General features: G+C 36.0%; 1 protein-coding gene across 18 annotated transcripts in view; it reads right to left on the reverse strand.

Moving 5' to 3' along the window:
- The window catches only part of KCNMA1 (potassium calcium-activated channel subfamily M alpha 1), a 410,890-nt gene that overhangs the window by 209,457 nt on the left and 188,628 nt on the right, over window positions 1–12,805 (reverse strand). For all 18 annotated transcript variants that reach the window (XM_068139897.1, XM_068139896.1, XM_068139895.1 and 15 more), the window contains exon 3: window positions 12,016–12,077. In XM_068139897.1, coding sequence (XP_067995998.1) covers window positions 12,016–12,077 — 62 coding nt within the window. The remainder of the gene's footprint in view (window positions 1–12,015; window positions 12,078–12,805) is intronic.

The raw sequence follows: 12,805 nt of genomic DNA on the forward strand, positions 1-12,805 counted from the left end.
AATACAGTGGCCTGAATTTCTCTTTCCTCTCTATTGCTGTTGGCTTCTGACAGATTTATGTCTCATACAGAATGTCTCAAGGCTTAACTTGTTTCTGTTGCATCTACCATAGGATATCAACTTCCTCCCTTCCTCATTCCCTATAATGCCTTTTCAGACACAAGGATTTAAAGATTTCTGTCTCAAATGTGCTCCTACATTAGTTTCTTTGTACTAACTCTGAATTTATGTTAGAGAACCCCTTATGAATTATATCACGATCACATCATGATTCTTTCCTCATGTTGTATGGGATTTATTTCAGACTCCACACATTCAGGTGGTCTCCCTAGACCACATAAAGTATATTCCATTCTGTCAGCATTTGATGTAAAAGCCTGCATCAGATGCCAAGTGGGGGATGGAAAAGATCTGACAGCTGGCATGAGTGGGAGTAAGCAGCCTAAGGACAGTATGCAAAATGCAGCAATGAATGACACTTTCGTTTTTATCAGAAACAAAGTCTGGGTTTGCTAATGAATCTGACCTGCTACTTGAAATTATATTTCTAATCTGCAATTACTCTTTTTGTATTACTTGAGCAAGTGTTTGAACAGAGAAGGCTTGATTCTGTGTCTGCAATTAATACAGATAATTAATAAAGGTAATAAAATCTTAAAATTCAGACCACTACATCATAATAAGCAGACATCGAAAATATTTGCCTATTATTATAAGGTACTCCTGGTCCAATTCATTTTGCTTTAAAAGGATCTTTAGTTAACCTCTCCTAAAAATCTGAAGAAACAATACATTTGTGACATGTCTACACATAATTGAGTGCATATTCTGTTTTGTACATATGGATCTTCACTAAACAATCTCCAGCTATATTTCTTGTCTTCTAATTATCTTCTATATGTAGCACTCTGCTTAGATGTTTCAATATACATTTCAGGACTGACCTGTCACAATACCACACTGAAAGTAATTTCTCAGTATGAAAATCATTTATCAAATGTGCCCCATCTGAAATAGTTCCATTTCTATCACTGTTACAGAGCAAACTGGTTAAAGGCAGCAGGTAATCTACAACATGACCACTGGGGGTCATTCATTTTACACAAATAATCCAGTACAGTATTAATATCCAGAGATTTACCACCTGTGTACCCTGGCAAATGAGAAAAAACAATACTTAATTGTTCAAACAGCTAGCCAGAATAATATATTAAAAAAAAAACCACAACAAAAACCCAACCAACCACCACCACCCCCCCTGCAAAAAAAGGCTACAAATCAACCAACCAAACAAACCCACACCTTTTCCAGACTTTGTATTAGTTTTCAAGAGAACAAACAGGAAATTGTAACTGCTCTGATAAGGATTATGAAAAATGAATCTCTGATCTACCTTACATGATTTACTAGTGTTTTTATCAAATTGTCTGCAGTCCTCCCAAGCACTCTATATATGTCTCCACAAAAACAGATATGAATGTCAACACTGGGAGAAAAACAAGCATTTGATTCATGAAGTCCTATGTGCTAAATAAACCCCTGTATAGTCTAAGTATTTGTTTGCCAGACACCTGTAAATAGGACTTCAAAATTAAAATGCAGGTTTGAAATAAAAAGTAACATTCACCAAAGGTTAAAAAAATTTCAGCTAAAGAAATAAACAGTAGGTATCTGCACCTAAAAACTCACATGCAAAATTCTTAGAACTTCCTGAAGTAGCTCATTTTGTCTTAAATATAATCTCTATTCATATACAGGTATGTATTCATAGTTAAGAAAATGAAGTGCACAAAAATTCTAGAACTTGGTTCTTTCTATCAGGAAAACCTACTTGGAAACACAGATGTGTAAGACACACGTGTCCCACCATTGGAGTAAATCTAAGGTATACTTTGCCTTTGAAAAATCATTAATTTTGCAGCTGAAGTTCATTATAGAAATGTTTAACATCAAATCTTTTGAATAATTACACTTTCTAATCTGTTCTGAGAAATATTTATCCCATCTCCATTTTATTACTGTGTATCAGTGCTGCCATACCTGCCTATGCATCACTGCATTAAAAAACAAAACAAACAACAAAAAACAACACACCAACAAACCCAACAAACTAACCACAACCCTTAAACTTCTTTTCAAGGGCAACTAATCCCACACATCTTTGTTTAAAATTTTGCATTGACAGAAACAGAAACAAGTGACTCCCTCCTGCTTCAGGAATCCAGTAGTTTAAGTTGAATATAGACCCATTTCCATTTATGTCCTGGAAAAGATATCCTGTACTGACATATTTTCACAACCCTGTGACTTAGCAACAATGTTTGGAGAACACTTTATATTCACTGGTCTACATCCCATAGTACATTCAGTGGTGACTTCTATGAGATTGTATTTGTTCTTCTGAAGGTTTACAAAAAAGTTTATTTACTTTCACATTAGAAAGTCAAGCAGCATATGAATTTATAATAAAAAAAGAAAATCCATATCCAGGAAGAATAATATCTCTTTCTAATGTTTACTGAGTGACTATTTTGTTCCTTCCTCTTCTACAGGATTTTACTAGCTGTCACAAACCGTCCAGTAAAAATAGAAACACAGGGGGTTTTATTCTATCCATTAAAGTCCTTGCGTCTTTTTCTTCATATTCTGTACATCACAGGAGCTGTGTAGCAAGCTGAGCAAATCAATCACAGAAATACATACGCAGCTACAGCAAAGTATTGTGAACTATGTGCACAGGCTATTCAGATCAATTCAAGTTTAAAAGCTCATTTTTAGAAACTGGATTTACACACATACACACAAAAATGAAGTGTTATGTAATATGTGCTTACCTACAGGTTTCACCACATTGAAAGAAACTGAATCCTGGGCTTCAGTCAAAATAATTAAAAGCTTCTGCAATGTGAACTAAAGAAAACCTTTTCTTCACAACTAGCAGCATGATACCATTTTTGTTTTGCCTTAATGGGCAGCAGTAAAACCAGAGAGCATTACATTAACTTTGCTTTTCATGAATAACCAGAAGATAATAAGAAAATGCAGAGTTTTCATTGAAATTAAGTACTCAAAAATTACTGGAATACTATGTACAGTAGTATCTAATCAGACTACAAAATGCTTGAACTGGACTGTAAGAAATAAAACAGAAATGCTGAAGAGTTCAAGAAAAAAAAAAAGCTGCTACAATGATTCAGTCTGAAAACTTGTCCTATTTTAAAAACATTTAAATTAGGTTAATTAAGTTAATATAAAAAAAGAGAGGATTAAAATGTGACTTGCACATGTCTAGAGATATCTCTGCAAAATATTACAGTGGAAGGATCACTAACATGACAAAAGAAGGTAAGTGGAAGATGAAGAACAATGTTTGGATTGAAAGTTAACAATTTTTGACAGCAAGGTCAGTTAACCACTGAAATCAGTTCTCTAAATAAATGGAAACTTTGTTAACACATCACATCTTTAAAATGAAATATTATTTCTGATCAGAAGATACCTGTTTGAAGCAAAGTACTGCAGAAGCTTCTACATTAAAAAACATGACAGAATAATCAAAATAGGCCCTTTGGCATAAATTCCCAAAGCAGTCATATTTCACAGTCTCATTTAGCCTTTTGCACAGTCCACAACAATAGTAATTAGGAAAAAAAACACAACTACTTAGAAAATCCTTAACCTAAGAGATCACAATATCTTCATATGCATTTAAGCATGAAATGAAAATGTTAAATATGCAATAATTTTATAATAAGCTGTTACCAAGAGTTGTTTTAAGGAATTCTTAGCTTCATTTCTTCTTTATAAAAAGTTCAAAACTAAGTAAACAATAAAATCCAAACTTGTGTTTTCTCCAGTTAATGTTCACAGTTAAAAGAATTTCCCCAGTGCTGTGTCACCAATTAATATTAATTAAGGCATACTAAGATAATCCTGAAATTACTTTCACTTTTAGCTGTTGTTGGTTTGGGGCTTTTTCACTCTTATTCTACTTTTCCTTAATGTTACAGAAAAGGTTTGCCAACAGTAAAATAGTGTGAAGTGTTAAAGGGCTTTATACAGACTGATAATCTGATGGACACTCAGACCATTATTTAGGCATTTACTCTGACAGAAGTTTTATCAATACTAATTATTTTTCTCTTGAATTTTACAATAACATGCTTGCCACTGAACACACATTTCAAATAAAAGGTGAGTAAAAATTAAGTTATTAGAGAGTGTTACAAGATATTTTTTTTCCAGGCATTAGTAGTCAGAAAAACTATAAGCAGTGTATAATGGATTTTCTGTAAATAACAGTGTAACAACTGCTTATAGAAGTTTTGGCTTCTGGTTTTGAAATATAAGTGTTTTGGTGCAGATCCCATAAGAAAATCAGCAGCAAATATCCAGAAAAAAAAAAAAAAAAAAAAAGTACTAATACAGTTTTTTATGTGCCATCAAAATCTTTTACACAAGCAGCAGGCCCTCATTTTTGAGGCCAAATAATTCCCTCCAGTACTAGATGCATAAAGTTTTGCTAAAGAACAACCAGGCCCACTGCCTCTAGTTGCACTAGGTCTGATAAAAGTAATGAAAACTGAGCGTTAAACTGAGCAAGATCTATTACAATTTAACAACTGCATTCATATTCTAACTTATCTTATTGAATCATGTATATGGTATCCCACCACATGTACCTTAAGCTGAATACAGCTGATCATTTGATCACTGTTATCTTGCAGTACTCTGGCTGTGCAGATTTCAAGTGCCTCACAAATAAAAGGATAACAGTATTATAATGGTCCATTACAGCTTCTGTACACACTAATCAGATATTACAACTCCCTCTGTGAAGCTGGTGTTCTGTCACATCTCAAGAGGGATTTTTACGGGGGGGGGGGGGGGGGGGGCAATAAAAGAAAGTGGGATAGTAATGTCCATTAAATTGCTAAAAATGCTTACAAATTACAGGGGAGAGGGGAAAGCATGCAGGTATTCATGTTCACATAGATGAGATTTCTTTTCAGTGTTTTTGGATTCCAGCTCCAGTATTTACTGAAGACAGCTTTTTTTCTTCCCCAGCTGCTTAATTAACATGGCAGTTGGCCCTGTGACTCTGTCAGAAATGACATATGCGTCAAAAGTGGAATGGGTGTCCTTGCCACAAGGAATTCTATTTTAAAGCAGAAATGACTCATCAACTACTGGGGTGTCCCAAAAGCTACAATTTGTCAAGCTGTCAAGGATAAGGGAGGGAAAAAAAAAAAAAATGAAAAGAGGTCATGTCTGTAGCTTGAAAAGCAGAGGGTAAAACACTGTACATTCAGCTCCACTCTGAAACAGAATCTGATAAACAAACCATGTTTTGATAACAGCTATATGGTATCTGCTATTTTTAAAACTTCATCTAAATTATCTCCTCTTTTATATTAGACAGATTTGTAAATCTGTCTAGTGGTAAGGAACAATGCCTTTAATTCAGCGTGCACAACTGAACTGTCTACAGGGAAAGAAAGGATGTGATGAAATATTGGCAGATGCATTATCACAAGCTTTGGGATGAAAAAAAAAAATGCAGATTCATTTGCAAAGAGGAAAAGGAAAACTAAGGAGAGGCTCTAAGCATATCAACTATATACTCATGTGGGTTTTGAAAGAATTTAAAATTTAGGAGTATGTTCTTACAGCAATACTGGAAATGTATCAAGCAGCACAGTATCAGTTTGTAAAAACAGAAAAGTGAAACTGAGCATTCAATGAATGCAATCTATGAAGTTTCAATACACAAACTGAACTTCTAATTATTGTATACAGTAGGTGGTGAAAATAAACACAGGACAGATTTTCAGAGAACTTGTTCCAGTGAAAGCTTCTGGAATCTAAACTGCAATTAATGCTCATCTAAATTATTTTAATCCATATTTCTTAAGTCCAGATCCAAGTCACTATCAAAGAATGTGTATATAAGCGTGTCAATTAACTTCTTATTTTATTGCTGCTATACACACAGTAAATTAGTAATTCAGAGACAATCATGATTAGTAATTTTTAACTTAGAGCTACAAGGCAATGGTTTGCTCTTCAGGTGCAGCATAACATGTAATGCTGGAGCACAAATATTAATTTCAAAATAAACACAGATTTACAAGACCATCAAACCACAGGAATGAGAAACTGAGATCTACTGCAAAAATTCTTTCATCCTATAAAAACATCATATGATTATTCCATGAAACACATTCCATGGGAGGAACATTTTATCTTGGTATCTATGGAAGACAAGGACTACCAGTAGCATCAATTCCTGCCTTGAATTAGAGAAGAAATAAGCAGACATGGACAGAGCAACAACATGGTTGTCTTTTCCTTCTGGTGTCCCAGGCCATAGATTCACCCTTACATTACAGAAGACATAATAATCAAAGAGTCTAAGATCCTATGAACCAGCCTATCACCAGATATATGTACAATTGAGATACCAAGTATTTTATTTTCTTTAAAGCTCATTTTTTTTGGAGGAAATTCCACAACCATACTAGGTTATCTAGTCCAGTATTTCACTGCTGTCACAGCTATCAAACTTTCCTCAAGATCCAAACTAAATTTGCAAAGATGTAAATTATACAGATTTTATAGTTTCTCTAGATGCCATGGAGATGACCTTCAGTCAGCTTTCCATTTACCTATTGGAATGGTGCCATATCTGCTCTCCCTGCCTCACAAAGTAGAGGGTTTTTTAACTCCCCAGGCTAGAAAAATCCTTTTCCAACAATCACTCCTCATTCCTTCAACCTAGCTGTCACAAGAAATTTCTTAAACTCTTCATTATTCTTGATTTTCTCCAGACTCTTTCATTAGCTTGTCTACATGTTTTTGATACAACGATGTAGAAAAAGCAGCATGCTTTGAGTCCTTACCAAGGCTTAAGATATTCTGCTTGGATTAGTCTAGAAGCTGTACTGCTGTGAAATTTTTCCTTTCCTCAGCACAAAAAATATGAAGCCAGGCTTCAGTGCAAAATCGTCCTTCCTTTGAAAAAGTTTTGTTATGTAACTAATAGCCTGTAGCTAGCAGGCTATTCAAATTAAATGACACTTAATTCAGAGTTTACACCTAAACTACAGAGCAATATATCATGCTCTCCTGTAAACATGCCAATGATCCGGATTTTTGTCAATACTGAAACAAATTTTATGGTTGTTTGGTAGAAATTGGAAAAGGAAAAATTACTAGCAAAGTGCTCCAAAAAAAGCCACTAGCAAATTCCACCTAGCCCTTAAAAAAAATAATAAATCTGATTGTTGGAATATGATACTCTCATTTATCCAGCTAATATTCTAACAGATGCTGAAAAGTTAAACTACATAAGAATGAAAAAATGAGGACGTAGCTTCCAGAGGCTTAAGCCTGTTATGTTCAGTATAAACACTGTTAATTCAAGATACACATGGAGACCTATTAGGTAACGTCTTAATACAAATAAAGTCACTAAATAGCACTGTGTGTATAGAGTTTTGTTATTTAAAATTACTGAACTATTTTTGGAATAGCAAAGTGATACAATCCTGAACTTCAGCAACTCAGCAGTTACAAAGCAACTTTGCAGAAAAGGACCTGAGGATCTCGGTATATAACTTAACTATAAGGCAGCAATGTGTCATTGTAGTACAGAAATTCAGCAGCATCAGCCCAACTCTCAGTCTCTAAAGGTAAATTAGAAAGCCTGGAGATAAGAAGATTCTCCCCTGACAGAAGATTATGTTAGAGGCCACTGAGGCAAGCTGAACACCCACAAATCCATGGGACCCAGTGGGATGCACCTGTGAGTTCTGAGGGAGGTTGACACTCTCCATCATCTTTGAAAGGTCGTGAAGAACAGGAGGTGACCGAACACTGGAGGAAAGACATCACTCCCTGCATCCAATAAATGGTGGTCATTTTCCTTGGCTTTCTTTTTGCTGTTAATGTAGTTGTAAAAACCTCTTTTGCTACCCCTCATAGGAGCAGTCAGATTGAGTTCTAGCTGGGCTTTTGCCTTTCTGATGTTCTCTCTTCATGGCCTAACTAGATCCCTGTACTCTTTTGAATTGCATTATCCCATACTGTTGAAGAACTAGTTTACAATCCCAAACATACCAAGATCTCATAGAGCAGAACACAATCCGTGTCAATGAAATCTTAGTTTGTGGTGGCTGAAATTACATATTCAAGCTCTCTCTCATGTAATTGATAAAATTGATAGGGAGATGAGGAGGAGGAGGAGGAGGAGGATAGGGAGATGAGGAGGAGGACAGGGAGATGAGGAGGAGGGGGAGGACAGGGAGATGAGGAGGAGGAGGAGGACAGGGAGATGAGGAGGAGGAGGAGGACAGGGAGATGAGGAGGAGGAGGAGGACAGGGAGATGAGGAGGAGGAGGAGGACAGGGAGATGAGGAGGAGGAGGAGGACAGGGAGATGAGGAGGAGGAGGAGGACAGGGAGATGAGGAGGAGGAGGAGGACAGGGAGATGAGGAGGAGGAGGAGGACAGGGAGATGAGGAGGAGGAGGAGGACAGGGAGATGAGGAGGAGGAGGAGGACAGGGAGATGAGGAGGAGGAGGAGGACAGGGAGATGAGGAGGAGGAGGAGGATAGGGAGATGAGGAGGAGGAGGATAGGGAGATGAGGAGGAGGAGGAGGAGGATAGGGAGATGAGGAGGAGGAGGAGGAGGATAGGGAGATGAGGAGGAGGAGGAGGAGGATAGGGAGATGAGGAGGAGGAGGAGGATAGGGAGATGAGGAGGAGGAGGAGGATAGGGAGATGAGGAGGAGGAGGAGGATAGGGAGATGAGGAGGAGGAGGATAGGAAGAGTAGTTTTTGACAGCTTTCAAAACATTAACAAGTCTAAGAAAAGTATAGAATAGATACCAAGCTGATTTTATGTCTGTTTAGAAATTAAACTACAGATCAGGAAAAGGACATTTTCCTTATGGTACACTGAATACAAACTTGGTAGTTTTGCATTTCAGAAATATTCAGGTTCCCTGGGTATCAGATATAGACAAATGAGATTTTATACTATGAGTATGTAAAAGAAGCAATTACTTCTGAATTCTTCTCAGACACACAAAGAAATAAATAACATTAAAAATTAGAGTTGTCTATCAGTTCAACTACTTTATTTTCTACATATAAAAAGAAATAAAGCTGTCTGATTAAGAACACAACAGTTTCGAACAAGCTTAGGGTTCCACTTGAATCTATTTATCTGTGTATATATTTGTGTAAGTCTTCCTATCACAGTACCACTGTTATTCTTACATCCAGCTGTTTTGCACTCATTGTCCAATGGCACTTTCATGTTTAACTATTTCCAGTATTTAAAAGTACCAATGTCCAAGAAAACAGTATTTTAAGAATGATATTCTACAAATAAAAGAAGGAAAGAGTCCAGTCCTCAGTAAAACTTGAAAGATTTTGTGATTTGATTCAACTGGATTCAACTGACAGGATGCCAGGAGTAACTTCTTTGCTAAATATATTCTCAGTTTTAGGACTGAAATATTCCATTAATTACCACTGCGCATCACTGAAAGTGTACATATTCACTTTAAAGAAAAAAAGTTCTGTGTACATCCTGTGGTACTACGAGACTATGATTCAAGCTGGTGGCTTGTAAAAAGTAGAAGCATTACATAAACAACTAAATCATCTTAATGGAGGGTACTGGAATAATCCCCAATTTTCAAAATTAATACCCTCCATTCTTTCCACTAAGTATGATTATTTGTATGATTTAAGTTAGAACCTTTCCTAAAAGAGAACTACTGCTTCTTATTAGGAAAAGTCAAATCTAATTAGATCAGATGTATTGGCTCACAACTGTGCCCATATTTCATAACGGAGTATGGTGCAGAAATCTTCAAGTTTGTGCTAGAACCACAATTAGTACAGACATATTACACAGCAACAGAGAGCTGTTTAATTTGCTCTGCTGAGATGTAGGACTAACTGGTATGGATGCTACTATGCTGATGAAATTGTACTATTTTCTAGCCTAATCATACACTTGTGGATCTTAAATAGACTGATGTATCACTAGATTTGATTCCACATTGATGAAACAGCTATCAGGTCAGCTGATAATTCAGAATAAACCAAAAAGTAACCCAAAACAAACCCAACATAAACAAAACCCCACAACAAACCTACCAAAAAGTCTACAAACAACCCAAAATCATAACAAAAAACCCCTACCCACATAAAAAGTAAGACAAAGACATGTGTGGAGAGAAAGTAGGGTAAGAGTAAGGATTTTTAAAAAAAGCAGAAGCGTGCAACTGGAGTATATTAACTTCAGGTTGCTGAATTTAAACTGCATCCAGGAGTTAAATGTTAGCTGAAACCCCACAGAAACCTGTAGTCAAAATGCTGCTCTATTCCCATTGAAAGATCAGCCAAAAACTGGCAGCAGTATGTGGATTAGGTGGCACACCAGAGAAATGTCCCTTGTTGTCAATTTTCCTGATTTCCACAATGCAGTACCTAAAATCACCACATAATCCATTAGTTTCACAAGAGACAGTTGTTCCAAAAAATAGCTGCATTTTGTTGTTCTGAAACTGAAACAGAAATAGAAATCGGTTTTATCCTATTTGACGCTTTTGACCTAGAAACGTTGGGCACCCAAAAGCTTTGTTATTTTGCCTTATAAAGTTCTTTAGAAGACCTTCAGAATAGCAATACCTTATCTGCTTCGGTGGTGACATATTCAAGAAAAAACTGCTAAAATTATAAAAGCACTCATCATAATGGTAAGAAGTAAAAAATATTGTTTGCACTTCAAGGGAGCTGCAGGTAGAACTTGAGTTGTCTCACCACTTGGCTCCCCTTCACAAAATCTCTGCTTTACTTATTTGTGTCATGCTTGACATATGTAGGCTACAATGGTACTGCTTGAAATTCAACACAATACAGAGCTAGCATCCATGTTGTCAAGCATGCCTTTACTAGTGCTAGCACTTATGTAAATATCAGTATGTACAGACATCAACAGTGCAATGTCTGGTTTTCTGAGACACAGAGGATTGTTTTAGAACATGACCATTGCCATTACAGATAGCTAGGTTAGTGACCTTTGCATTAATTGCTATACAAAAACTAGTTTGGCAAAAAGCAGCCAGTACGTAGTGCTAGAGCTTTAAAATGCTATTAATACCTCAGAAAATCACCCTCCCAACAACTGGATTCAAAATAACAATATTAAGTCACTTTTTAATGGTTTCTTCTGCGTTAAGCTACCAATCTGCCTATTACACCACTAACATTGTAGACCTTGATGTGAAAACTAGGTTGGAGTATGAATTGCTACAAAGAGAGGATATTCTGAATTACACTGGTTTGTTTCAAACCACCACATAGCTCAAAATGCCAGGATGAAATTTCCTATTCCCTGGCCAAAACTATAACACTATATGATAATGATGGTGGAAATCTGGGGTGAGGGGTGAAAAAAAGCTTTGATGCTTTGCAGATTTTTACTGGCTCACCTTATCTTGTAAGAAATCTATCAAACCCAGGAGCCGGAAATGTGAATAGACATGCAAGATACAATGCTCACACTGTCAAATTCATTCAGAGTTTTCCAGAGATGTTCCTGTCAGTCTCCTAAGACCTGGTTTTGCCTGCAAACTGTACTTTTTAGGCAAATATTCTTCCTTTTGTTTCTTATCCTAGTCTTGAATTTGAAAGATTCTATCTATGCCAAATGAACGTAAAAACAATAATTTTGCAACAGTATGCACAATCTCAACACATAAAAGTTGTTTTTCTCTCTATTCATTCCACAAATACAATGTGACTGTGTTCAGTGTAGTTGATATAAGATCTTTTTCTCATTGTTGAGTTATTTTGGCAGACCATGCACTATTATAAGGCTCTTTGCAGTCAGGTGATGAGACAAGCTTTGATTTGAAGTAGATGCATGAAGCAATTTAAAGATGTGTAATTGCTGTAAGAAAGGAGGGAAAGGAAGATGTAGTAGAATACTCACTTTGACGAATCTATGAAGTATATTACAAGAGCACCAATACTAAGAGCGAAGACTAAGACAACCTACAAAATAAAAGAAGAGAATAATTATTTAAGACTGTTAGAGGGAAACATGTATTCTTTAACAAACAAAAAAAGCCAATGAAAATAAATCAGAAATATTTATTATTTGAGCTGTCATTTTCTTTAGAAAGCTACTCCTACATTAATTTCAAACATTATATATTATCATAGAATTCTTTCTTGCATTGAAAAAGATACATAACTTGAACTCTAGCTCTGGAAAACCTAGTATACAATTACCTTCCAGATGATAACCTTTGGTAACCTATATTATTTAATTTCAAACAGCAAGCAATCCTACCACATGGCATTCAAATCACACTATAGGTTTATCAGATATACCTTTCAGTAATGCAGTAAGTTCCTGCTCATTGTTAAGTAAACCAAGAGAGAACACAGGTTAGACTGAATTTCCATTTACATACGTGACTGTGAAGTCCACAGAATAAGGCTATATAAAAATACGTATTTACTCCATGTTTCTGTCTACTGACACTATAGTTAACATTCAAACAGGTTAAAACCGTAGCTTGATGCAGCACATACTGATACAATGAATATACACCTTGGGTACCTTGTAGTCCCAGTGTTTTCCCCCTTTTAAATCTGAAGTTTTAGAACAAAATAATGTCGTTGCATCTAGCATCCAGTCCTTTTTAACAAGGTAGAACTTGCTTTGTTGACTACTGCAGCAGAACCTGGATAAATCACATCTCCGTCTATCTCTA

This window comes from Melanerpes formicivorus, unplaced genomic scaffold, assembly GCF_026170545.1.
Source record: "Melanerpes formicivorus ecotype bairdi unplaced genomic scaffold, bMelFor1.0.p_v2 SCAF_6, whole genome shotgun sequence".
In the NCBI taxonomy this organism is placed as follows: domain Eukaryota; kingdom Metazoa; phylum Chordata; class Aves; order Piciformes; family Picidae; genus Melanerpes; species Melanerpes formicivorus.